Consider the following 27,918-nt stretch of genomic DNA (forward strand, 5'->3'; position numbering starts at 1 on the left):
TAATGTAGCCATTGGTTAAACACTCTCTCTTCCTCTCCCTCCCATCTCTGTCCGTCTCGAGTCCGATTTTTTTCTGTGTCATTTGCCGACGGAGACTGTAAATGCTAATAAAAATTGCAGCTTTTTCTTGGAGTGTTGTATCTAAAGCGGGAACTACGATTCAGGAGCAGTCTTCTCACTATGCTGGCTGAGGTAAATGATTGCACAAATCTGTAAATAAGAACAATCTGGAAATTGATTTTTACGCCGCTTGTCGCTCTGCCACTTTTGGGGATATTTCGTAATGTCAGTGGATGTAGCACTTGGTTGCACATAATCTGAATAGAGCAATTATCCATGGATCAGCATAGCTTACACATAGTTCTGTATTTCCACAGCTGTTGGGTGTGCAGGCCCAGGTGTTTACAAGTAAACCACCACGCTGACACACTGTTTGAACAAAACTCTGAGGAAAGAAACAAATAATATTGCCCGGTCGTGTGTCTTGAAAACCAGCCAACCTGTCTACAGTAGTGTTCGGTTTAGTTGAAAAAACACATATACATAATTTGGAGATTGCTTACACACAATTAGTGAAGACGTTTTTACATTAAAAATGGTCAAAGAAAATAAAGAGCTATTGGCAAGATTACATCTAGGAACTCTTCCAAGATTTCCCTGGCTGCAAGCTAGTTTGAGTAGGGGAATTCACTGAGTGTGGGTGTTTGTGTGTCTCTGTGTGTGTGTGTATGTGCACATGTTTGCATGTGAGGGAATGTGGGAGAGTGTGGGGGTGCGTATATGTGTCTAGTTCAGGAGGTACCCACCCTGTAGACTTGTGTAATGACTAAATGTCAATTTGGGGGAGTCTTTGCAGTTCTGGCCTCCTGTCGTCACGCTGCAGAGAAGCCTGCACTGTGTTTGTGTGTCTGTGTGACTGTGTGTGTGTGTACAATCGCCCACGCCAACCCAATGATCGCCATGGAGATGTCCCCTCACAGAGAGGGGTCGGCAATATGTCTGGGCTCTGACTAATACTTTCTGTTTCTGTTAGATGGAGAGGGGAGTAAAGGGCAGACAATGTTGGCCATCTTTTCTCCCCACTCTCTATAGTTCCAGCAACCCGACCCCCTCCACCACTCCTCCCATTTTCTCTGTCCCCATCCCTGCTGCTCCCGCTCTCTTTGCTCCTTCTCTCAAACATGTGTCTGGTCGCACTGTGTGGTCATGTCACTCCCGCAGGATCAGTGGGCCAGTGAGTGCAGGTGTCAGGTCTGACAAAAAGGTATCCTTATCTGCCGCAGGTTGCTCCCTCTGATAGGTCAGAGGTCAGAGCAGGTCTAGAAGATATTGAAGACAATGACGTATTTTAGTGTCTGTCTTTTCCAATCCACACGTAGGTCAAGTGATAAGGAAAACCATATGCAAAGCTAAATTAACAAGCATTTGCTGGTTTCAGCTTCTCAAGTATGATGATTGTTTTATCTCATCTCATCTCATCTTCATCCGCTTATCCGGGGTCGGGTCGCGGTTTTATATCCCTATAAATGTAATGTTTTGTTTTTAGATATTAAGGTAGACAAAGAAACAACTAAAAAAATTACCTTTTAAGTTCGGTTATTAAATAATTATGACCAACATATGCACTAACTATACCATTCATAGTTGAATAAGAAAAAATAAGCCTCTGCAATCTGTTATTTACTGGCTGACATGTATGCTGCCTCTATTATAAGCTAAAACCGGTTGAATATATACATCTCACACGAGCATGATTTATTCAGCAATTTGGTTGAACCGTAACACCAACACAGTATTTCAGTTTGTCAAATAAAATGTGCGTATGAACTTGAACAAAAAGTTGCATCAGACGGGAGAATTTCTGGAGATCTAGTCCGACATTTCCACAGAGCGTTTTCTCAACCTTCCTACCTGCCCTCATCAGCTTTCCTCTGCCTCCTCCACCTTTTCTGCAACACCTCTTCCCCATCTTTCCAACAGACCAGCTTGCCTGATACCCCCCCCAACACACCCCCTGCTCCCTTGCTATCTCACTTCTCTTCCTTTTCACCAACTTCCCCTCCGTTCTCTCTTTCTCTCCGTCCATCCATCCATCCATCCCCTCCCTGCCTCCCCTAGCACCTTTCTTTGAACCTGGCCTTGTGTCTGTGGACCCAGAGGTCTGTCACTGGGCAGATGGTTTGATCTCTGGCTGGGGAAATGCTTTGAGGAGAGCTGAGAGGGGCCAGGGGCCTGGACCGGGGGCCTCTGCCTGGACCTGCTGTCTACACAAAAGATGGGAGAAACTGCTGCTCCCTTGATGCTTGGGTATTTGAACTGACAGTGTAGTCCAGTGTTAACATTGTGGTACAGCTCTCCATCTATACAGGCTGCACTGACTGAGAGCATGGCATATGATAGCAAGATCACAGCGATGTGTTTCTGGTTCAGTATTGTGATATTATGCTCCCTCTCCTCTGTTTCACAATATCAAAGCCAGCTGGGTCCTTTCTCTGTCCACTTCATAAACAAGCATGACTGTCCTGAAGTACATGCACGGCTATTTATTATGCGAGTGAGTCAGACTGAAAGTTTCGTCATTGATCTGAATTGAAATGTTTCGGGGTGGTGCTCACGATGGGGATATTTACTTTCTGTGACTGTGTCAAACCCAACAGAAGAAGAAGCAGGAATGTTGGATGCAGAAATTTTGATCTTTGATTGTGGAGTGTTTGTGTATGTGAAGGAGTGCAGAGCGTGCGTCATATGTGACAGGACCGTACCTCCGGTCAAAGGTGAAACTGGACATCATCTAGAACGACAGCGTCTGTAGATGTCATCACTCTCACTCTGTTGTTCATGAACTTCAGAGTCATGTTCCTGATTAGGGATTCTTATCAATAGCTGTTTTCCCTCACATGAACTCCATCCAATGAATCAGGTCCAGAAAAAGTTGTTGTAGCACACAACAAGAGATAGTTCCTGGTGCCTGGCTAGACCATGCAGGAGGCAGGACATGACGCAAATTACACCATGGCTACATAATTTGGTCATAAAAAAAGTATTTTGCTGTTGCTTTAATTTCTCTGAGGATTTTGGTGTCAGCCTGAATCTCTCCAGATAGTCATTTTGTTGCCCTCTTCATGTAACTCACACAACTTCTTCACCCTGACTTGGTATTTTATGTCACTTCAGCCCTGTTGGGTCATACAGGCTTGACGTTATGAACCCTCAATTCTTTGTGACCTAACATGGCTACATGAAGACAAAATGTTGTTGCAGTAAGAGCAGGTGAAGTGGAACAAGACGGAGAGGCACTGCCAAACATCTGAAACTTATGTTTCACAGACACAATATGTTCACAGATTAATCGTATTGTTCGCCAGTATTTGCAAATATTTATTTACCTTGATCACTTCATTTCCAAATTTGGCCCTTTTCAATGTTAGTCTAAGTAGTTTACAGTCAATTACTGACATCCCTTTAAAATGTGCTAAATCTAAACACTGTAATAACTTTTTGTAAACATTGTATCAGACTTGACACACATTGACAATGAATCTCAAAATCCGTCATGTCACAAAGAGCATTAATGAAGGGTGCGTGCAAACAACTGACATGGCTGCTTCCATTTGTTTGAAGGAGAAGAAAGAAAAGAAGAAAAGAGAGGGGTCCCAGGTCTCCACATGAATACATGAAAACACATGCTTCTCTTCTCCTTCTGTAATCCACTAGGGACTCACGCCCCATTTGGTTCCCATTAGCATAGCTCTGGTCGCTCTGCCCCGTGTCAAAGCCCAGACGCACAGCTGCACAAAGGACAGGGACCTCTGGCTCTGTGACTGCCAGCCGCTGGGCTCAAAACCAGAACTGACAGGGACGACGGGCCTTATACTGTGGGGATTTCAGAGGGAAGACGCTCGTCTTTTCTGTGGACTACAGTTCCCCCTGTATAATATAACAGTTTTACACTGAAGTCTGTGCGCAAGTGATTAATCATTGTTTATTTTGTAGCACTTTGTAAGGAAAGAAAGACAAATCCAATGTATAAAATCAAACAAGCAAAAATTAGCTTTGGCATGAGGTATTTGCTCCTCTGTATTTTGTGGCATGCTGTTTCTGACTACAAAGACTTCCTTTATTCAGCGTGTTTTATTTGTCACCTGTTTCCAATATGGACATTGTGAAGTCCTGATCTATCTGATGGAGCCAGAGCCTCATTTTATGACACGCAAAGCTGCTGTGCCTCTTTTCCGACACACGTTGGCTGCACATTTCTGGCAGGAAATTGACAGCATTTCAGCAGCTAACTCATGGATGAGATAATATCTTGTGGGTGGAAGAGAGGACAAGATGCTCCTAGTGTTTTACAGTGACCCTAAGCAGAGACAAATTTAAATCTGAAGCTGTTGCTACAAAGACACACATATGTGCACGTACACACACAGGGTTTTCATTTAAATCTCGGCTTTGCTTAACTCACCAAACAAGAAATGTGGTCTGTGGCTGTGTGTTGAACATGGTAAAGGTTTCAATTAAAGTAGGAGGGACAATACACAGCCTGCATCTAGCAGCTGTCTGGGTTGGCTTTGTATGCTGTCAAGGGAGGATACAGAGAGGCTGAAAGGGACTAGTACTGTTTTCAGTGGCATATGGTTGAAATGTCAACCTTGAAATATGACAGGGTAGTTAAACAGTTGTACAGGATATTAGTTTAGGATCGCGATCAGTTCTGTGGTTTCATAGGACTTGTTTTGGCCAATGATATGTTTTTGTTGACCTCTGCATATGCTGCTTGGTTTAGGGTTGGACTCATTTGCATGTATCCACATTGATTCTGGGCCATGTGCGCCATCTTTCCCAGCCTGTTTAAAATCCTCTTTGGATCTGATTACAAGAGTCCTGGCTGAATCCATCTTTTTCTGCATCTCCTCTTTCCTGCAGTTCTTCAGTCTATCCGTCCTACTAACAGTATTTTAATTGAGAGTCCTCCTCAGTCTGATACTGGCCATTGCTGACTGTAAGTGTTTATACAATTGGGCTGGGACAAGGACCATGAGCCAAGCAAAACATCCATGAAACATCAAGCCTCCAGCTAAACAAAACCCAGCAGCAAGACACACACACTTGAGCCAGATAAGGGGCAAAAAATGATGCTTTCTGAACGCAGCTAGGTTAAGTTGTTGACCATAGCCGGTAACATGGCAGCTGTGTGAGAGTGTTGACTATTGTCTGGGTCTAATTGCTACAGCACTGTGGGGTTTTCTCCACTTGATAACAGCGTTCACTTTCTAGCTGCTCATTTTACCCATGATTTACGAAGTCTCACACAAACACACACACATACCACGCTGTCCTTTTCCCCACCGTCGTCCTCTTTAGTTGCGAGCCAAAGAGGAAACCCTGGCGAGACACTAACACAGTGACTAATGCTGTGTATCTGGCCGGGCCTCAGATAACACAGCCTCCTCCCCCGCCTGCTGTGACAAATATGTGCGAGTGTAGCGGTGGGATCTGGGCCCAAGCTTGTCCCTGACCCAGCCCAGGCCAGACACAGGTTAAACCACGGCCAAATGCAACCCAGATCCCGCAGAAGCAGAGTTGTGAGTACGTGAGAATCATAAAAAGAAGTCTCTATGATTTTGTCTTTCTTGTTTCCTCTGATAAACCACACACGCTGACAAACTTACATCCTTGATGATCTTGCTTTTTGATGGCCATGTTTGACACATTACTCTGCTGCCACTCTTAAATAATTCAGACTTTAATCTTTTACCTTATTACGTATGATCAATGTGGATGCCGTCATATCACACACATCTCCCGTGTTACTCTTTTCTCATTCCTATGTGAATGCAGAACAATGCACAAAGGAATCCAAAGAAATAACAGGCCCTGCACTTCCTCTCCTTTCCCTTTTCTCCCATCAGTGCCTCCTCAGTTGAAGGGGCTGGCTGCTTTAATGCTCCTTAATGCTGCTGTCTGCTTAATGGGCCAGATATGAGAGGTGCTGCTAGCCAGCGTAATAAGTCAGTGATTAGAGGGCGCCTTGTCACAGCAGCAGCCCGCAGACAGTGGCATGCTCTAATTGCCGTATTAGACGCCCCTTAACTATCTTGTCAGCTGTCAGGCCCCAGCTCGTAAACAGCAGAGGTGCATTTGATATTTCCAATTGTTTATTTCCATCTGCTGCTGTTAGCACTGCCGCAGGGAGCGGTAATTAGAAAAGGGTTGTGTTGTGTGACATCACTGTGCTAAATCTGAACTCTAAATTAGAGTCAAAATCTTTTTTGAAAGGGGAGTTATATAAAAACAAAACATCCTCATCTGACATGGAATCGTACACAAAATTCAAGGTGTTGTGATAAAGACTTGGACAAGAGTGCCCAGTGTGAAACATGATTAGGGCAGCAGCTAAAGATGAGCTGGATCTCTTCTGTGATTTCTCAGAGCCAAAAGTACAGTCTTCATATATATACAAGTGAAGTTTTGCCATTTCTGCTTAGAAAATATAAATTAACCAACTAATCCTTACAGTAATGGCAGTCTGACAATTTAAATCAAATACAGAACAACAACAATAGATAACATTGGAGAAGAATAGATTATGGAAGCAGCCTTAACCATAAATTAAGATCTGGTGACAGGATTGTAGGTTATGTTGTAGCAACATACAGTAGGAAGAACAGCATTCACACAGGTTCGACCCCCATCCACGGTCAATGAATGAATGTTCATGGACAGCCATGTCGTCTGCGTAAGTGGGGAACGCTGAACTTAATTATTGCATGTTGCTCTGGATAAGAACGCCAGCTCAGTACATAATGTAACTACGCTCCAACTGACACATGGCGTATAATCCTCACACACGGTGAGGATTGCCATGCCTGCACCTGGAGAGCTTAAAAATGGTGTAAAGTCAAATAATCTGTCTGCTGTCTCATCCGGTGTCAAACAGTGAGGTGACACTGTTAGAAGTGGTGTAATTTAGTGTTTAATCTTGGATTAGCCCATGTTCACTTTGACACCTCCAGTTACTAATCTGGTTTACGACCCTTTCAGGCGGGCAAGGGGGGGCGGGGGGTCTGATAGATTTCATGGTCCCTTAGTAGATTATGGGTGAGTTGAGTTTTATATTCTGCATTACAGAATATTGGTCTAATCCATAGATTAGATGATGTTATTTCCAGAACACTACACTTGGGTCAATACTGGGGCACAGAAGTAAAGTAAAGAGCAAATATCCCGTCATCACTAATCGTGCATTGACCTCAGCTGTGTGATGTAAAGTCTCCTTTTCTATCTGGAAGTGCTGATCGACAGTTTCTGACATTGTGAAATATATGTTGTTGGCGCAGACATGGACTCCAACCTACGACCCTTTGTGTGCATGTCTGTGTCACATATTTTGTCACACCGTTGACTTATAATAATAACAGTGAGACAATGTGAGATAGCATATTTAGTGCAGATTGTAAATTCATAAAGTTTCATGCTCTGATAAGTAGAGCCTTGGCGCAGGGACAAGCAGTATATTTGCCACCGTCTCTGACAGACACCCACATGTATTGCTACAAATAGTATCTTCACTTTTTGATGCTCAGTACTGTATCGTCAAAATAAATGGGCAGCTACTCACAGCAGTTACCTTTAACACTACACCCAATATCCTGCCTCAAGCATTCCTGAAATTCCTGCTCAGTCATTTTTTAATAATTACGGATTTTTTTTCTTTACAGCCAAAAGAATAAACACCACGGAATAGCACATACACCATACAGTATGTGCTAAATGTAAAATACATTATCCTTATCATGTAGAATTGCTGTTTATTCACAGTCACCCTATTCACCTCTTTTATTCTTACACCATCAGCCAACATACTTACATGACACGTTAATGCTAAGCAAATACAAAATTAGATTTTAAAAAGAGAGAGTGTGTTTTTAGAGTGAGACTGTTTCAGCAAGTTTTTTTATTTCTTCCATAAGCAAGGTTTGCTGCACCAATCCTCCTACAGCTGCAGATTCCCTTTGAGGCAGTTTAGGTTGCAAAAGTGTTACTATCTTTATCCTTCAATTTATCTTGATAATGTGAAAAAACGTCAGATAAACAAAGCGCTGCCAATGCTTATTAAGATTCATGTTTCTAATTCCTTTTTTCTCTTTTGACTCCTTTTATCTGTCTACTTGTTTCTCCATGTCACTGAGAAATTTACTGCGCGCAGCTGCTGCACTCATTTAGATGATAGAGCTGTATTCATTTGTGTTGATTTTTGTATATATCACACGTTTTCTCCCTGCTGTGCCATCTCTTTATTGTCTGAAGAATGTGAAACATCTCACAAGATCAAATGACCTCCCTACAAAATGTACTGTACCTGGGTTTTTGTTAAGAGTTTTTTTAAACAGCCCTTTATGAAGGCTTAGGCAGACAATGCATCGTGCTGTACTGAGTTGCCCTCGTCAAGTCTGGACACTTAACCTCTCACTACTAAAAGCTTTCCTGGGGTCAGGCTAAGTGCAGCTCTAGTGTTGAGTAATGGAGCCCCAGTCAAAACAAGTTACATTTCAGTGTTTTCAGGAAGGGAAGACCTTTGTCGGTTCTCATGAACTCTGGTAAATTGCAGTATGGAGAGGCAGATTCATACATTAGAGTGAGACAGTTGAAATTTGGTTGTTTGTTTGTGGCAGTGGGAGCAACTGCTGAACTGTTTGTATTATAATCGTCACATTTTTTTTAGCTGATAATCTTTCTCATCTCTCCTCTGTATTTAAGCTGTGATTGACATGGATTTGTCTCTGTTTCTGTCCTGTGTCTCTGCAGGCCATTCGCTGCACACTGGTGAACTGCACATGTGAGTGTTTCCAGCCAGGAAAGATTCACCTACGGACTTGTGACCAGTGCAAACATGGCTGGGTAGCTCACGGTAAGTAATTATTAAGGTGATGGATGTATCTGAATCTAGTATAAAGAAATAAATATGTACTTCGTTCCTGATCCTTATGAAACTACCTCCTCTTGCTGTGGACATAGCTACACTCTACTGTGCATAGTAAATGACAAGACATGCATCTTCCATATCTCACCTTTCTAATTGCATTATGTTTTATTTACTACAGAGGGAAGCATCTTTCTATCCGTAGTTGTGAATGCACCAAAATCCAAATGTTTTTTTTCCATAGTTGAAGAAACTTTTCTATTTTTGTTTTCTCCTGTATTTTCCTGTTGCTCTTTCAAAGTCTTGTTTTTGCACCTCTAGATCAAAAAAAAAAGAAAAAAAGAGAAAAGAACATAACCACAAGACAGATAGAACATTGAGAGACCACACCTCATGAGTTTTTCAGGGTATAAGGAAAAGGGAGAGGAGGCAAGCAAGTACAAAGAGAAAGAGGAGGGGGAAAAAAGAAAAAAGAAAAAAGAAAACACCTGTTTGGCTTGCGTCCGCACAAGAGCGAGCAATGAGCCCTTGCGCAGATTGCACAGGACCCCATTGACTATTTTTTAATCTCTCCCTCTGAACTGTCAGGCGCCCATCTCTCCTCTCCCCCACTTTTCATTTCATGTCGGCATTGGCAGGGACTCTGACAAGTAGTTCTTCATTTTTTATTATGTTCGTGTCTGGCTGCGCTATGTTGTCAGGCAAAGCGCTCGTCAGCAGGAAAAAGCCGTCCCAGGATCAGAGAGAGACCCAACCAGGTGTCACCCAGACAGGCAGGGAAAGCGGGGAGGGAGAGAGAGGTATAAGCTGGGGGAGAGGGGGATGTGTGGAGACGGAGAGGAAGAAAGAGTCGACCAGGTGTCGCCCAGACAGCCAGAGAGGAGAGAGAGGTGACTGAGGTTGGGATAGAGGCGATAACAAGTGATAACACTTTTTAGCCCTGAGTTTTGACACTCAGACAAGATAAAGGCTATCCTATTGCTGAAGTTTGTTGAGGCCTAGAAGACACGTAATACTCAATGCAGAGAAATCTTTTTCCACCTCCTTTGAATGTTTTTTGGGTAAAAAAAGCATGGTTGTTGTTTGCTACAGTGTATTGTTATATAAATAAAGGAAATCCTGTATTTTGGTCAATGAACCTTTGACTTCACTGTGCCTCCCTCCCTCCCTTGTACATTAACCGTTTAAGCACTTACCTGATAAGGTAATGTGCCAATGTAAATACATATGATAAAATAAGTAATGCAACAAGAAATGTAAGTCCAGTCAAAAACAGGCAGAATTCAGACTTGAGACAAAACAGGACAGATGTACTATAGGTGGTGATTGAGATAGAGACAGAAGAGGCAAAAAAAGGGAGATGTAAGAGTAGCATGAATATGGAAGAGAGATTAGATTAAATACAAAGAATGGCAGATAATAACATTAATGTCATTGCTTTTATCTGATTGATATGTTGTTATCAGCTAGTGCTCACCACACAGTTACCTCCTAAGGAAGATTTGAGATGAGAAGGAAACTTGATAGTCATTAACTGGGCCTTTCTCTGTGTGTGTGTGTGTGTTTGCATTTTCTCTTCTATCTCCCCTTGTCACCTCGGCGATTTCACGCAGCTCTGGACAAGCTCAGCACCCAGCACCTGTACCACCCGACCCAGGTGGAGATCGTTCAGTCCAATGTGGTGTTCGACATCAGCAGCCTGATGCTGTACGGCACCCAGGCCGTACCGGTCAGGCTCAAGATCCTTCTCGACCGCCTCTTCTCCGTGCTGAAGCAGGAGGAGGTGCTGCACATCCTGCACGGCCTGGGCTGGACCCTACGAGACTATGTCAGGGGCTACATACTGCAGGTCAGTGCCCAGCACGCAAGCCACAGGGCCAAACGCATGTAGAGCATCACATGGGTTTAGTGTAAATGTCATGACCAATATAAGTGGTACTTGCTCCCTGCACATGTTGTTATGTTTGTCTGCAATTTTTGAAAGTGGGGATAATGTCAACAGTGATAACTACCATTACTTTCTCACCAAGTGTATCTATAAATTTCTCCGGCGCTGCAGTTAGAACACAAGCACAAAAGTGACAATCTTGGCCACTTCAGTCCCACTGCCCATCCATTTTCTTCACATTTTCCCTGCTGTTACTTCTACTTCAGTCTGCCGCCTTTTCCTGCCTTGTCAACGCGATGCCCCTCAGCTGGAAAAAGGAAGGAATAAAAAACAAAAAAAAAGTGGACAAAAATGTCACGCCAGCAAACTATAAAACCACTGTAGTGCGTTTCCTCCCTCCATCCATCCTTCCCTCCACCACTCCCTCCCATATAATTGCAGTCAGACACATTTCTCAATCAAAGGTACCGAGGTTTTGGTGTTGAAACCCAAACCAAAGTGTTCCTGAATGAATTAGTTAAGAGCAAGTGAACATGTGCATGTGGTTAGTGTGTGTGCATATATATGTGTGTGTGTGTTGTGTGCACATGTGCTTATCTGTATGCGTATATGGTTTAGTGTTCCAAGAGTGTAAGTGGAACAGCATGGTGAGGAGAGGGTGGTTTGTACGTGGAAACAGCTTCTGTGAGAAAGCGCTCGCAGACCCAGTCCCTTTCTCCTAAAGTCTTAAAAAAAACACACAGACACACACACACAAAGACACAGACACACACAGACACAGACACAGACACACACACACACAAACACACACACACACACACACACACACACACACACACACACACACACACACACACACACACACACACACACACACACACACACACACACACACACACACACACACACACACACACACACACAGAGCAACAACAATTCAACAGTTATATGGAACTCAAATTATACAGTAAATACTGTTTGCCCTTTGAGATCATTTAATTTAAAGGGTTAGTAAAAATATGTTATAAAATATAAATATCAAAAAATCTGGGACATTTAATAAATATAATACAATCCATCATGTTTTATATTCTTCATTTAGTAGTATTAACATAGTTTGCTATATTCTTACATATTCTTAGCTTGTTCTTTTCCTAATTGAAACAAAACCATTTCAATAAATATGTTTAGTATATTTTTGTGTAGCACATTTATTAAGTGTTAAATAAATAGTAATACAAAAAAAAGCTATTAAAAGTTCTTGGAACCCGAGGTGACATCTTCCATTGTCTTGTGAGTCCCAAACGCCAAAATGTTTCGGTAATAATATGAAACACAGACACAAATCTGCAGAGATTATTTGGACGTTTTTGCTTGCAGCTGAAATCATTAATCAATTATCAAAATTGTTGCTGGTTTATTCAATTTCAACTGACTGACAAAAAAAACATTCTTTACTTTCAATTTTTTTTCCTGAGAAAAATAACCAAATGCTCTAATTGTGCAGTCTGAGAATGCCTTATATTAAGTAACCATTGGAGCACTATGGTTCTTATAGTTGTAGTCTCTGTTTATATCAGCTGGCTCTAATAGTCAGCTGGTGGGAGCACCATTGCTCAACTGCTCAGCCTCATGTCACGCTACTGGCTAAATCCCCTAGATCTCCTCAGAAGGGCTTCAAAGGGGCCGTGGCCGGCGAGAAGCAGCAGTCACTTAAGGACAGTAAGTAGTCATTGTACGGCCCTATTAGCCTGTAAGTAGCTATGAAATTCAATCATCTTCTCCGAGCCTCCGGGCAATGCTTTGTGTCTAGGGTTTGTTCCCCACCACTATGCCGTGCTAAATGAGAGATGAAATGAGAAGAACAGTGTTGCCGTTGATATAAAATAAGTTGTCTTTTTGATATCAATGTCAGGGGACATTATTCGATGATAGATTACTTTACCATTCACATTCAAACGCTCGCTCGTACCGCTCATACCGGATTTGTATAAAAGTGTTTTGGCCACAGAAGTAACCATATCTATTTTAATGAGTTATGCTATAAATCACTATTATTGTACAGCAAACACATCCCCCTTTTCTGAATTCTATCCCAATGAAGCCTCTCGTGAACATAAATTTTACATTTTTTTTCTCCCCTATATTAGTCTCCCACTTAGCTGTCTATGCCAGTATGTCACAATGTATCACAAAACAGTAAGTCTGGATTGAGAAAGAAAAAAAAAGTGTGTTTGGTGCATTGCCTTTGCTGGGTGTCAGTGTGTATGGGTGTCAGTGATGCGCCAGAGAACTCAGGACATTGAGCTGACAGAGAATACCTGCAGCTCCTCTGATGCCTGACCACCTGCATATACGCAGTGCAGGAAAAAGGAAAACACACACTCATATTCATCCAATCACATAGAAAAAGAAATCCCTAAAACACAGACGTCTGGCGTCCCTTTTCTGCCCTCAGACCAACACACTCCATCTCCATTTGTGACACTGATTTAAAGGAGGCTAAATAGCTCACGGGCCCACGGAGCAGTCGCATTAGAAACATGTATTACACCCTCTTCAAGACACCCTTCTATTGTTTGTGGCACCCACTGTCTCTCTCAACAATCAACCCTTGTCTTCTTATCGTCATTTATGTTCCTAAACACCAACTTTGTCTTCAGCTGTGTTCACTGAGACTTTAGACCTGTGAGTCGTGTGTGTGTTGTGTGTCTGCAATCAGGCAGAAACTAAAGATTATTTTCATTCTCATTCATTATCGGTTAATCTATCTCTATCCATTATTTTCTAGATTATTATTCAACATTTGGTCTATGAAGTGTCAGAAAATATCTGGAAAAAAATGTCCACCACAGTTTCTCATAGTCCAAGGTGATTGTCGCAGCTCTGGTCACACACAGAAGGACTGACATAACACATGCATACCTTACCTGTACAGTGACGTACAAGAATAGTCGGGAATAGCCACTCATGTTTTGTTCATTCATATCAGCAGCATCAATGTTGTCACATCACATTTTCCACATTGATACTTTTAGGGTATCTATCATCATCATCATCATCATCATCAACATCACTCTAATACAGTTTACATTATCCTGCAGAATAAACTCTCAACAGTAAGGTACTTCTACAAAATGTCACCACAACATTTAAGTTCTAATTTACAGAAGGAATTAATGCACGTCAAACCCCCGAGATACACTTTGCCCTCTTCCGTCCTCTCTGGCATTTACTGCATGACAAAAGCAAATAAACGGTAGAGGTGTGACTAAATATGCGTATACCCTGTAATTTATCTTTGTAATAGGCTCCCTCAACTGAAGAAATTAATCAATATTGTTAAAAGCGCAATGGCTTATCAAATAGCTGGATTTTTGATTTGTAAAGGAGAGGAATTATACATGACATCAATAACCATTAAAATGAATGATTGTCTTTCTTTCCCTCTTTTTTTCATCCTTCTATAAACCGTTTGAAGCCTGACCTTCAGTCCACAAACTGCTCTCTTAGAGCATTAACCCGCTTGCACACGCGCAAATCCACACAGTTGCTATACTGTCGTATTTCCATATACAACTGTGTGCAGGTTTGTGTGTTTACCCTACCATACATCCCCACAATATTTGTTTGTGCTTTCTTGTATTTAGGTCCCTAATACACACGCTCTATTGCCAGAAGAGAACAAACCTAAATCTAACTCATATTCAAAAGTTACTTTATGACTTTTGCAGTGTTCATTACCACAACTGGCTTGTTGCTCTGTGAAAGTACCATAAAAAACTCACCCAGCCAACTTTACTTTGTAAAAATAAAACGTTTTGTTGGCAAAGATCTTTACATATAGCATACCTAAAAACAAAGAAACAGGGAGTAACATTTCAGTCATCTGCTACGAAACTGCATTCTACATTACATTTAAAGGGAAAAGGATTTTTTACGCTTGTCTTCGACACATAAGGATTTCAAGTCCACAAAAAAGTTTAGACAAGAGGTCGGGGTGGATGGGCGGGTCAAACATACAGGACTTTCATCGTAACGTTGGCTTGTTAATGTAACCTAATTTAAATACATTATTTAAATTATGTGAAAAAAATGTTTAAACCCAAACCATCGTCTTTTTCGAACACTAACCAAGTAGTTTCATTTCAATTAACAACACTAATCCTAATGTTTAAATTGTCCTTCTCGCAACGTGCGTCGGTCGCTGAAAACATATCTTTGCAGTTTCGCTGTAGAGGAACATAATTTCCTAAGAGACAGGGTTGAGCATTTGGCTATTGATGGAAAATTACCTTGAAATGTCATCTTCTAATTTACAAAGTAAAACAGCCTTGCTTTGGGGCTTTAGATAATTCATTTTTTTCACATTAGCTACAGCTTTTATAACGGTGGTGCGAGTCAGAGAGGTCAGAGAAATAATAACAGAAAGTTATGTGTGTATCTCTGTGTATGAATTTTTATTCCGCCCTTTCCACAGCTTGATTTCTCTGCTGTTTCACCCCTATCCCCCTGACTTCAACTTGCATCCAAGGCATTATGTGAACAACACAGACACGTTTATTCTTTGCCAGAATTCCTTGCCCTTCACTTTGGCAGGACTTTTACCTTCTCCACTCCTTAGCCCTTCATCTCCCTGCGTCCCTCTACTCATCCCTCTCTCTTATCCCATGGTTGTTTCCAGATAAACCCACAGCCAATGTGCACCAGATGCCCTCCCACCTCCGCCCCATGCCGCGGCCTGTCACTGCTCACTCCTCTGTTCGATACAAACAGATGGAAATGCTATCACTACTGGCTCCTCTCTCTGTCTCAGCCGCCGTCTCCCACACTCCACACTGTCTATTTTGTCTTCCTTTTTCTTATCCCTTACCAAGTGAAAAATAAGTAGAGAGAGAGAGAGAGAGAGAGAGAGAGAGAGAGAGAGAGAGAGAGAGAGAGAGAGAGAGAGAGAGAGAGAGAGAGAGAGAATGAGTGGAAAGAGACAGAGACACAGGCTTTTCAGCCAACATATGGACCAAAGCCCAGGGTTTTCCTGAGCGACATTCTCAGTAATGTTCTGTCCTTGTAGAACATTGGGCTGCCTCCACTTTTATGAGATGTGGTTTTCCTGACTCCACACGGCTTCCAGAAGACCCAGATGGAACCGCTAACAACCCCCACCACCGCCACGCAACCACACACTCTCACACACACACACACACACACACACACACACACACACACACACACACACACACACACACACACACACACACACACACACACACACACACACACACACACACACACACACACACACACACACACACACACACACACACACACACACAAACAGTCTTAACCCTAATTGCACACACACTCGAAAGAAGGCTTATTCAAACTATCAGGCAAACACAAAATCACACTCGTCTTAAAGGGATTTGTTTCATTTGCAGATGCCTGGGCATGAGGGTGTGTTTTAAGTTATTAATGCAGTAAAATATTCTCATTACATTTCGGGTTATTTATCTACTTATTTGGTAAATATAGTTTCTCTAATGAGCATGAACATTGGAGGTAGTTTTGGAGGGCCGCAGGGGGGCTGTGCTCTTATTAAAAAAAAAAATGTGACTGTAATGTTGTACATGTGTACTTACACATGTGGAATATGAGATGTAATTACATGGATTAGGCTGCAACAGCGTTTGTGTAAGACAGGAAACCATTTCCAGTTGCAGGTGGGTCCTGAGGCCTTAGTAAAGGTACCACACGGCGTCTCTATAGTGCTTTAGAAAGGTATTTATTGAGTTAGAGTCACATTTCAACATTTCTGTCTCTTTTTTCCCCCTCGCCGCACTCCCCCTCTCCACTTTCTGTCTCTCACTCTGTCAACTGTGAAGGGCACCATATCTCTTGATCCTTGCCTGAGAAACTTCCATTTTAGGCAGTCAGGCTCTGTGTTTTTGGACACAATCCCCTTCTCCAATCTTCTCCATAAGGCACACTTGTAACCTCTATTTTCCTCCTGTCCTCCTCTCCACCCTCCATCACCTCCCCTTCTCTCAGAACCTGTTTTCTGTTATCACTACTTAATGCCTCACCCTGGGAGATGGACGGGGGAGAAAGCATTCTCCTAAGGTGGAAATTCTTACGTTCATATGGTTATGATTTGGTGGGGAGGTCAGGCTCGATTTTTTGCTGGAAGGCTTACGGTTGGCTCTGTGCTGGCCGTGCTGGGCTCCAAGCACTTCAAAGAGGGCCGGTGTACTGAATCAAGGTGATTCTTACCTCCCTCTCCCCTGCACACATAGACACGCACACACTTGTCCTGCCCAGTGCTCTTAAGGGTGTCTTCTCCCTTCTTATTCTCAGTCACTCACTTCTAAGGAAAACCAGAGATCAAAGAATGTGATTTCAGATTAGAGGATCAGTCAGAGAGAGGTAGCTAAGCATTATACATTAAATAAGTAATACATTAAAACCACTTAATAACATAAGAATCACTGCTTACTGACAAGAGACATAAAATCCAGCCTGCATCATATCAAAAATAAATAATAATAAAAATACAAACAATATTTATGAAAAAATCTGCAGAAATTGTAAGCCTCCTCACTGTCACTTTTTCTCACAGCTTGCAAAGCTCACAGCCAGCTCCTTAAACAAAGTCCTGCCCATGCCAAATCCTCAGTCCCTCACTTTTGAATCCTGAACCCGAGCCTCAAATGAATTCAAGCTGGAGAAGCAAGGTTATGAACAGGTTACATTGTATGATGGAATTTAGGAAATAATGCCCCTCATATTGGATTTGGAAGGAGTTCTGAATTTTACCATAGATTCTACAAGGACTCACAAGATGCTGCAAGTTTAAAATGGAGACAAATAATGAAGATATTGAACATATCGGTATAAAAAACAGTTTGGTTTGTCAAACACCTTAGCACATGCTATCGAGTGGAGGTTGAGAAGAAAATTGCTCCCCAAAGAGAATAAGTGAAATTATATTTTTAGGCTCCATCTTTTCATTCCTCTAAATCTCCATTCTTTTTGAACCGTGCTTTTTCTTTTCTTTAAATGCGTTCCTGTGCAAATAATACAGGGGAACACAGAGGCCTGAGGTGAAGTTTTGCTGACTGATTCTTTTTGTCAGATAGCTGTCAAGATGTTAAGGTAATATAAGGACTGCAGATTTAACTCAGATGTTTGTATCTAGTGCATGATCGTTCCCTTGTGTTAGTGCGTCATGCATTCACATCTTTTTTATCGTACTGTCATTTTTAGACCATTTGTATATTTTGCTTTCACCACTGTCATCTGTCACTTCTGTCTTCAGCAGAGGATTAAGGATGTTTTCTCAGTGTGTGCACTAGCTGTTATGAACTACAGTACAGTGCTGCGCTGTCTTCACATTGCTCATTCAAATTGACACCACTGCCACAGCAACAACGTTCAACACCTAATGCTCTTCTCCTTCTCAAATCAAACACTGTGGTTCAACCCTTCACCGTCTGCCTCATAAATGTTTAGTGGCTTTTTACGAACTGCACACACACTCTCTCTCTAACACACACACACACACACACACACACACACACACACACACACACACACACACACACACACACACACACACACACACACACAAACACACACACACAAAATCACAGTATACGGTGCAAGATAAGTATCATCTGTCCTGTAGTATTTTATTAAGGGAGTTATTCACTGATTAAAAACTCAACTTTCATATGCAGAGCAGGCCTGTAGCAGCAGTTCATATACTGCAGTCTAGGATCATGGATGCTGCATCACAGAATGTGATAAAGAGCCAATACGCACATCAGTTTCTCATCAAGAGACACTTAGGTAATTACACCACATTTGTAAATCCCTTTAATGCATCCATTACATGCTTGGTGGTCGCATATATATTTCAAAATGTTATTTAAAGTTAGAACGGGTGACCCTGTATCTGGTCAAATTTAAAGATCATGAATATATATGCAAAAATGTATGGAGAGGCATGTGTGTGTGTGTGTGTGTGTGTGTTCTAATAAAATCTGATTGGGGAGTTAACACGCTGTGCAGGGCAAACATGGGAAGTGAAAATGATATGTTTAACATACATGGTCAGGTCTAGAGTATCCCAAGGGATCTTGGTAGAGGTTTGATCAAACTACACACTGCTAGGCGCTGCACACTCATGCACACGAATGCACGCACACACACACACACACTCACACACACACGCACACACAATCTCACTCACTTTCAATCTATATTCGAGAAAAGCAGCTCTCTCTGTCCACCTCACAGTGTCTCCAAATGGAAGTGAAGAAAAGGGGCCACAAGTGCTTTTTTTCTCCCCTCATAAGTTCCACTGGCATGTCATAATTAGAATAAAAAGGAATATTCTCCCTGTATTAATGGGATGCTCTCTTTCTCCTCATCCCTTCTGAACACCCTGTTCCTCCCTCCTCCTCCCCTGCTTCATGTGATACGCACTACACTGATCAGTGTAATGGGATCTCTGGTTCTCTCACTGCACATTTGCCTTTCTCTTTTTACCCAGTGTCCATGCCCCCGGGAGAATTCCCTCAACAGGTCCTAGTTGCCGCCCTGGTGCTACTGAAGCTCCCTATGGGAGGCTCTCATAGTCAGCCACACACCCTAATTGAAACTGGAAATCTGCCAGCCTGCTTATCAGAAATTTTTATTTACCTCTGCCAGGCTTTGCCCTCTTTACTTTTCAAAGAGGGCCATGATATAATTACCTCCTCAAACAGAATCCCTCTCCTTCTGTCGGCATCCCTCGCTCCATATATCCTTTTTCATAAGTTATAATATCCTGTCTCGCCTGTGCTGGAGGGCGGAAATGGCTTCTGAATTCTGAAGTGGCTTTTCAGGGGGCTACAGGGGTCTGTTGCTGTAGAGGGAAATTGAATTTTACTTCAAGGTCAGCGACACTAATGATAGTGTGGGAAGGTGTTGATCTCATGTAGCCCAGGTTTGTCTAGCAGAACCCCACTGTATCGATCTGCAGGAGAGATCCTAGTCCTGCATTGATTGTCACACGGAATTGTTTAAGAGTGTGGTGGAAATCACTGGTGTAGTAAAAGCAGTGATTTGGGACTGTAGTCACTTGCAGGGCTCAGCACTTAGAGACAAAAATGAATAAAACTTTTAAATAAAAAGAACACTGAGAAATATATAAAATCTCCTAAAATTAGTAAAAAGGTGGTGCAGTGCCGGTAGATACAGTACAAAAATGTCCTGAACTGCTCGCCTACATTATGACTGATGCTTAATATAGCCGTTGAAAGTATACGGACACTCTAAATACCGCTTGGGAAGCCAAAATTGCACACAGCACTCACTCATACTGTATCTTCACAGGCTCAAAAATATACCCACTCACCCACACACACACACACACACACACACACACACACACACACACACACACACACACACACACACACACACACACACACACACACACACACACACACACACACACACACACACACACACACACACACACACACACACACACACACACACACACACACACACACACACACACCTTGAGTGTAAATTTTAACCAATCACTTTCATGATTCACTGCTGCTTGTATGCAAGATGGTTAGTTATGGGTAGGTGCCCTGCGGTGTGAGTAAATGTGTGTCACTTCCCCCACAAATGGAAACATTTAGACACAGAAGTGTGTCCTGAGGTGAGAGCTGTAGAAGCTCACACTCATAAAGTAGCGGGGAGGCAGCCTGTGGAGGAAATGAGCTAGGCAGACTGGTGGAGGGAGAAGAGCGTGACACACACTGATAGACCTCACACACATTTATACATAGACACACATGCTGGTGAACCACACACTGGTGACTGCTATGGTTGTACTTTGCATCACGACTATCACCGTCTCAGTTTTCACCAATGACTCCAGTTATGTTCGACTTCCTGTTTTTTTTAAGTCATGGTGTGGTGTCATTGGCAAAAAGGACGCAGCCAATACTGTACCTTCCTGTTTTGTGGTGGTGGTAGTGGTTAAAAGGTTGACTGACCTCACCGTGAACCAACACCAGTGCTGAGGCACCTGTAGAAGTGCACCGCAGAGTCCAAAAATAATGTGGAATAGTTGCTGGAACATAAAGGAGCTTCTCATTTGAGACACAAGTGACTCCTTATTTAAAAGGTCCCTTATTGTTGAAAGAGTCAAAACACTCAATCCACAGAGAAATGCACACAGCTCATATTCAGAAACTGTGACTTTAAACGAGCTGTCAGGACTTTTGTACAGTTGTGATGTCACAATTATACTATATATAAGTAGAAAGTGCGCCTACAGTGCTGTTCCGGTCATTCCTTGGCTGAAATGATGATGCAGAGATACAGAGAGCATAGATGCAGAAGACATAGAAACACTAACAAATCAGAGCAGACTGGGCTTTTTGAAGGGGGACTTAGAGAGACTCAAACTAAAATGCAGCGTTAATATAGGTGTATTCAGACAGACAGTATGAGCAAAATACTTTTTTTTTGTATGTAAACATGTAAAGATGTTCTAGTAGAAACCTCAAATATAAATATGAACTTGAAAATTAGAATAATAGGTCCCCTTTAAATTCCTCTTTTTATAGTCTCTTACGCTGTATTTTTCATTGCTACTAGCTTGTTGTTAAGCTCCATCTCTTATGCTTCTACCCAGTTTTATTCTCTCTCTCTCTCTTCTTTCATTATGATCTCTCTCTCTCTCTCTCTCTCTCTGACGTGTTGTGCATGAGAGCCTTTATTAAGCAGGATGACATGTCATGCAGGTGTGAGGAGAAGGTGATGATTGCTCCCGCCCTCTACACATCCTCAATCTCTCTCTCTCTCTCTGTCTCACTTCCTCTGGACTAAAAAAGACCCTGCCTCTCCTCTACCAATTGGTCTGGCTTCACTTCACCTCAGACAGGAGAGGAGAGGTGCACAGAGGGGTTGAGGAGAGGAGGAGGAGGTGATGCGGGGGGAAGCCTCAGCATGAAGGCGAAGGACCCAAGAAACTTCAAAGTCAGTTGAATCCCGTCATAGGTCAGCCGGTTTTTAATAGTAATTAGTATTAGCATGCGTTGCGAGCTCAGAGACATTTTTTGTTTGTTTGTCTGTTTTTATCCCCAACCATGCCAATAAACAATCAGTGCATTAAGTGGCAATCAAATGGAATCAATTCATCCAGTTTTGCGCAGATGAGTGCAGAAAACGAGGCGTGAAGCAGCCGCTCTCTTTGTTTAGAGTGGCTAATTAGGAGCCCATTATAGGGCATCTCAGCATGGTGCTACCCTGATTGTTTATTAGAATTTCACTAAGGTGAAGGAGAGAGAGAGAGAGAGAGAGAGAGAGAGAGAGAGAGAGAGAGAGAGAGAGAGAGAGACTAATAGTAGTAATAAATGGATACCTAACTAAGACACACACGCAGCCTTGGTGAATGCCAGCCCTTGGGCCTCCTACAAAAAGGGCTCTTGTAAAACAGGGGGAAAAAAGAAAAATCTCTACCAGCACAGTGCATATGCTTGGCTCCATCCTCTTAAAGACTGTCTTATTAAATGGGTAAGTGGCTGAGTGCTGGGACCACCAAGTGAGCCGTGCTGTCACTGGCACACTGCTCCCTGTGGGCTGAGTGCCGCAGGCGTAGACAGGATATGATATAGGGTCACCAGAAATGATGGTTTAACACCCGATGATACATCAGTTCCCAGCATTCACCACTCTGCCTGCCAGTGGCATTTCTAAGACTTTTCTAGTCCTTTTTATTATTTTTTATAGAAGAAACAGAGCTAAGTTATAGCCTCCCACAACTCTACCTTGAAAGTGTGTTTGAGTAACTGTATGTGTTGGAAGGCAAAGGCAGTAATCAACAAAGACAACAGGGCCCTCTGAAGAAGGAAGATCAATAGAAGATCAGGTGACTGACCTCAGTGAGCACAGACACCTGAATGCAGGCTAACCGCACACAAACACACACGTTCAGGAGTAGGTACATGCACCAGTAAGTACTTGTGGCATGCTCTCCTCTGTGTTCTCTCCACCTAACCTCTGGTTTACACTGCATGTGTGTGTGTTTGTGTACGCTCACACACAAGCAAGTCTTGCGCTCACATCTTCAGGATCTAAGGCTCATTGCCAACTGTTGCTCTGGTGCCAGGCTCTGCCTTATCACCTCCCCAGTGCACACACACACACACATGCACACACACACACGCACACACACATACAAACACACACATTCTTACTCACATATGCACTTTAAAACAACCTCGTTGCAAGGGTTTGTGCACAGGCACTCACACACAGTCGTACATGATGATCAACCCTCCACATAAACAAAGATAAGAGCAGGAACGGTCAGCGCAAGGCCCCAAGAGGTACAAAGCTATTACTGGGAGACCACAGTCGCGTGGCTGTGTGTGTATGTGTGCAGTCTAATTTGTGTTTATGTAGTGCCAGTTGCAGGGCAGAGCTCTTGAAGCAGCAGCTCAGTTTTGTGCGTCACCGCCATTTGCCAGTGTTGTAGCCCTAACCACTGCTAACTGCTTAAAAGGAGACTGCCACTGGTAGCATGAGGTGTTAAACTCCTCTCTGACTTCCTGTCAAAGTCTTTGCCACCAGCCGTCACAGCTCTAAAATGATCCGACAACATAATCACAGCAACTCACTGAACAATGTGCCAAAGGGCCCTGACATTTTGACAATGACTTTGCCAGCTGCAGTGTCTCACATGGAGCACGGAATCACACCTTTGCCACGCAGTGCGGGCCTACTTAGGTATGGGGTGTGCTGTCTCCTTCTTGATCCCTGACAAAAATCCAGCCCAGTGAGGTGACACAGTACAAAGCGTTTTCCCACTTTGCCAAGCTGACAAACCTAATTACTGTGCTAAAATTCTTGGGATCAGTCCTAGATCAAGTCTCCTAAGTACTGCGAGCTTCACACCTAGTGTCCCTCAGGAAAGGAATTTCTTCAGATTCCATCGACTTCCCAGATCCCAAGGTCTGAGCACAGAACACGTCTCAAAGCTTTGTAATTACTCACTGAAATTCCTATAGTGTTACCTTTAAAACTAAAGCAATTATATGGTAGAAAATATGTTTTGCCTGTCGTGTGAGGTGAAATCTCTTTACTTATTTATTAGCTTTAGAAACCTTGAGGCCAGAGTACAAAAAGGTTGCCAGTAGCGACAACTATGACTCAACTTGCCATTTATTAACATTTTAAGAGGTTTTTACAGTTTTATATTTGACACAAAATCCATCTCTTTTTTAACAACATGGTATGATTTGTAGCTAAAAATAGACAGATTCAGGCACTTTTCTCTGGCTGAGTGACAGAAGTTCGCCTTCGTGTAGCAGTGGAATGAATTCCACAGCATTATGACCGCATCAGTTCCTTCAGCTCTTTGAAAGAAATGCAGGACAGAGTCTGTTGTTATCAGAGCGTAGGCCCAGCCACCTTCTCCCTTTATGGGCATGTTTCGCTAATCTTGCTACTGGCCCTCTACTTTTTAAGTCGAAACAGGTGTTGCACACATAACGCAATCTTGTATTAGTGCGAGTACCTCAGCTCATACTCCTCTGCTGCCATGTTTTCTTTGCAGATTCCTTTCTTGGCTAGTAGGCCTACACCTTGTTTCATACGAGGTAAAGACTAGAGGATGAGACTCAAGATATACTTGTTATGAGTTGATGCCTAACCAGTCAATACAAAAGTCACGTCTTCTGTAAATCACAACTAGTAAAAAGTAGTAAAAATCAATCTGGCACAAGACCTAGCAAAGGTTTCTGCTTTGGTCCACTCAGCCACCTACCTCTCTGCCTTTTCTTCCATTTTCATGTTTAAGGATAGAGAGATTAAAGTGAGGACATGTCTCAACCCTAAAGAACTGCCATCACTCAAAGATGAGCAGTGCCAAGCTCCCCTCTCTCTGCTGCTTTCTTTCTCTGTCTCTCTATCTGTTGAATACGCAACATCCCATGGTGCTCTTTGGCCCTTCTCTTCATCCTAAACCCACTCACACACACACATCACATGGCTGATTTACTGTCATACACTCCTGTGTGTGTGCGCCTGTATGCATGCGTTTGAGTAAATGTGAGCTCACATGTGTTCTGTTTGCATGGCAGCGGCCACATCAAATACACTAAAGCAGTGCTCCTCTGAGACATTATCCCATCCATTCTCATCCCCCTATAGTGATTCCAATACAGAAAAAAGTCAACATTTCAAAACCTGAAAAAATTAATAAATAAAAGTAAAGGCAGACTACATCTGGCACAATGTCTGTACTTAAGGTTTCCAAGTATGTGTCTGGGGAGGAGATCTGGTGGGACGGAGCCTCAGTCGGCTTGGAAGCAGTAGAAACGGATGTCACACTGGAAATTTATACGGTGCGGTTCAGGGAGCAACGGCTGTAAATTGACAAGTGATGCTTGTGAGCAGCGTTACCCGTCTGTTTCCCTTTCTCTCATCTTCTATCGTTTTCCGCTCATCTTTTCTTCTCGTAGCGTAGCTGTTACTTCATACATCTGTGCTTGCCCCAAGCATTATTGTTAACGGGTGAGAGATAGAAAAACAAGCCAGAAGACAAGGACAGGGAAAAGGTAGCTGTGCGTAGAGACATGGGAGAAAATTACTTGTGTTCGCTTTGTAATATGAAATAGTGACAGACAAAAAATATGAAGTACATCTGAAGCCAATATCTTTAATGTTTAAGCCATGTTTTGCTTGGATGACTGTGACCCTGCAGTCATTCTTTTTTTTTTTGCAGTGAGGAGGGAGTATGAAATGAAGGGGAACTGTAATACAGCTCTAAAAATACAAATACACACCACCAACACCTGAAAATGTCTGGAAACTTTTTTTTAAATTACCAACATACATAACATAAATCTCTGTCATATCTTTGTAAAAAAAAAAAAAAGTTTAATATGGCCAAGGCTATTAGGCCACAGTGTTGAGGCCGAGTGTGTGTGCATCAGTGGGTGCACCAGTGTATGTGCGTATCTGTACTATAGTTTGATCGGGTCATTCTACTGTATAAATGTCTCTAATGGCAGCACTCTTTTTAATAATGCAGGAACCTCTTTTCTCTGTCCCTCCTTCCCCATCACATCATGTTTGGGGTGACAGCCACATGAGCCACCATTCCCATTCCACTCAGTGTACAGTAGGTCACTTAGACACACAGAGAGAGGACTTAATACAAATACCATGAGACTAGAATATCACGCTGAAAGAAATGCACACAAAGCAGAAAAACAATTGACTACTTGCAGTAATTTAGCAGTTGAAAATATTTTTGCGGTGCCATGAGAGTACACAGATACAAAAAACACCATGAATAAATAAAAACATAACTATATAAAATAATACAAATTGAGCTGCCCTCTAAACAGCAAACCATATGCCACTAACCACTTTTATCGCTCTCCATATGGAGAGAATGTGTTGGAGGGGTTTGTGGCGGACATCAGAGCAATCTGACAAATACATTATACATCATTTTAATTTTTCGTTGTAAAATTCAAAATCATCACACACTTAAGCGAAACCTTCTGAGAGGATGAATTGTCTTGGTTGATACTGCCCCACTGTGTGAGTCTGCGCTAACACTGCCTGAGAAATGTTCAGCAATGACATCTGGTATACTTTGCTTTTCTCCCACCAGCACCGCTGCTCGCCTATTGAGAACAGACAGATGCCAAGACCACTGTGGCAGCTCTGTCTTGCTCCCTCTCATATTTTTCTCTCCCAGTGTACCAATTCTCTCTGATATGGGAAACACGTTGTCACATCTGGGCCTTCTAGAGAGAAAGAGACGTGAGGGGAGAGATAATATGAGACAAGGATGGGTGAAAGGATCATCAGGGCGCACAGAGAGAAACTCTCACACCGCCGCTCTTGTGCGCACACACACACACACACACACACACACACACACACACACACACACACACACACACACACACACACACACACACACACACACACACACACACACACACACACACACACACACACACACACACATATGTGATATGTCACTGGCCCCAACATCAATGTGGATGCCACGAGGATGATGCCCCTTCAGGGTGACAGCGTGATAAGAAGGGTATATTATACTGTAGCACCAGTGCAGCATGGTGCGCGTTACTTGCCGCACCCCTACCTCGTCTCTTCCGTTCTTTCCCCCCTCTCATTAACCTCGCCTCTGATTGCCCCCAGGACTCCCTTGTGCTAATTAGAGGGGGGAAATATGTCTACGGTGCATGCACTATTGTACAAACACACACACACACACACACACACACACACACACTTTTGCGCAGCTGACAGAGAGGCTTCTGTAACTGGAGGTGTGAGAAAGGCTTATCTGCTATTGTGTTTCATCTATGCTGTGAATGTGTTGGCAACCGCGGGGTTAACCCCAGCAGGTGACAGTTAGCAGCACTGTTGATTCCTTTTACACAGACAGCCTTCATCTCCGAAAGTGCTCACCTCTTGATTTAGCCGCGCTAAATCGAGTAGTGAGCTTTTTGTCTCAACATGACACAATTAGGGCTGAACAGGATATGAAACTGTGAATTGATCATTTCAGTTTTTCTCTGCCTTGTCAGTCACTTATTGTAATGGTGGGTATCACTACGATATTACAAACAATTTTCATAACAATTCTTAATGAGAAATTCAAATAGGATTAAAAAAAAGAATTATATATTTAATGTAATTCCTTCATGTTTTAATGAGGATTGACCTCTTGTGGTGAGATGCTCAGGATGCAAATGATTGCCAAGTTGAATCGCTACACACACACACACACACACACACACACACACACACACACACACACACACACACACACACACACACACACACACACACACACACACACACACACACACACACACAGACACACACACACACACACAGACACACACACACACACAATGACTGTTCCCAGATCCAGAGAGAATTAAAACCTATTGACAGGCAAGCTTTGAAACCTCTTTCAGAACAGACATTTCTAATAGCACTTTGACATCTCCATTCAGGAGGCTTTTGTGTTCTGGGGAGCAATTTG

The 27,918-nt window shown here is 42.6% G+C and overlaps 1 protein-coding gene across 2 annotated transcripts in view; it reads left to right on the forward strand.

Moving 5' to 3' along the window:
• Positions 1 to 27,918, forward strand: part of bnc2 (basonuclin zinc finger protein 2) — a 165,624-nt gene that overhangs the window by 110,014 nt on the left and 27,692 nt on the right. For both annotated transcript variants that reach the window (XM_083928265.1, XM_083928266.1), the window contains exons 3-4: positions 8,806 to 8,908; positions 10,534 to 10,769. In XM_083928265.1, coding sequence (XP_083784391.1) covers positions 8,806 to 8,908; positions 10,534 to 10,769 — 339 coding nt within the window. The remainder of the gene's footprint in view (positions 1 to 8,805; positions 8,909 to 10,533; positions 10,770 to 27,918) is intronic.

This window comes from Echiichthys vipera, assembly GCF_963691815.1.
Source record: "Echiichthys vipera genome assembly, chromosome: 2".
NCBI lineage: Eukaryota > Metazoa > Chordata > Actinopteri > Perciformes > Trachinidae > Echiichthys > Echiichthys vipera.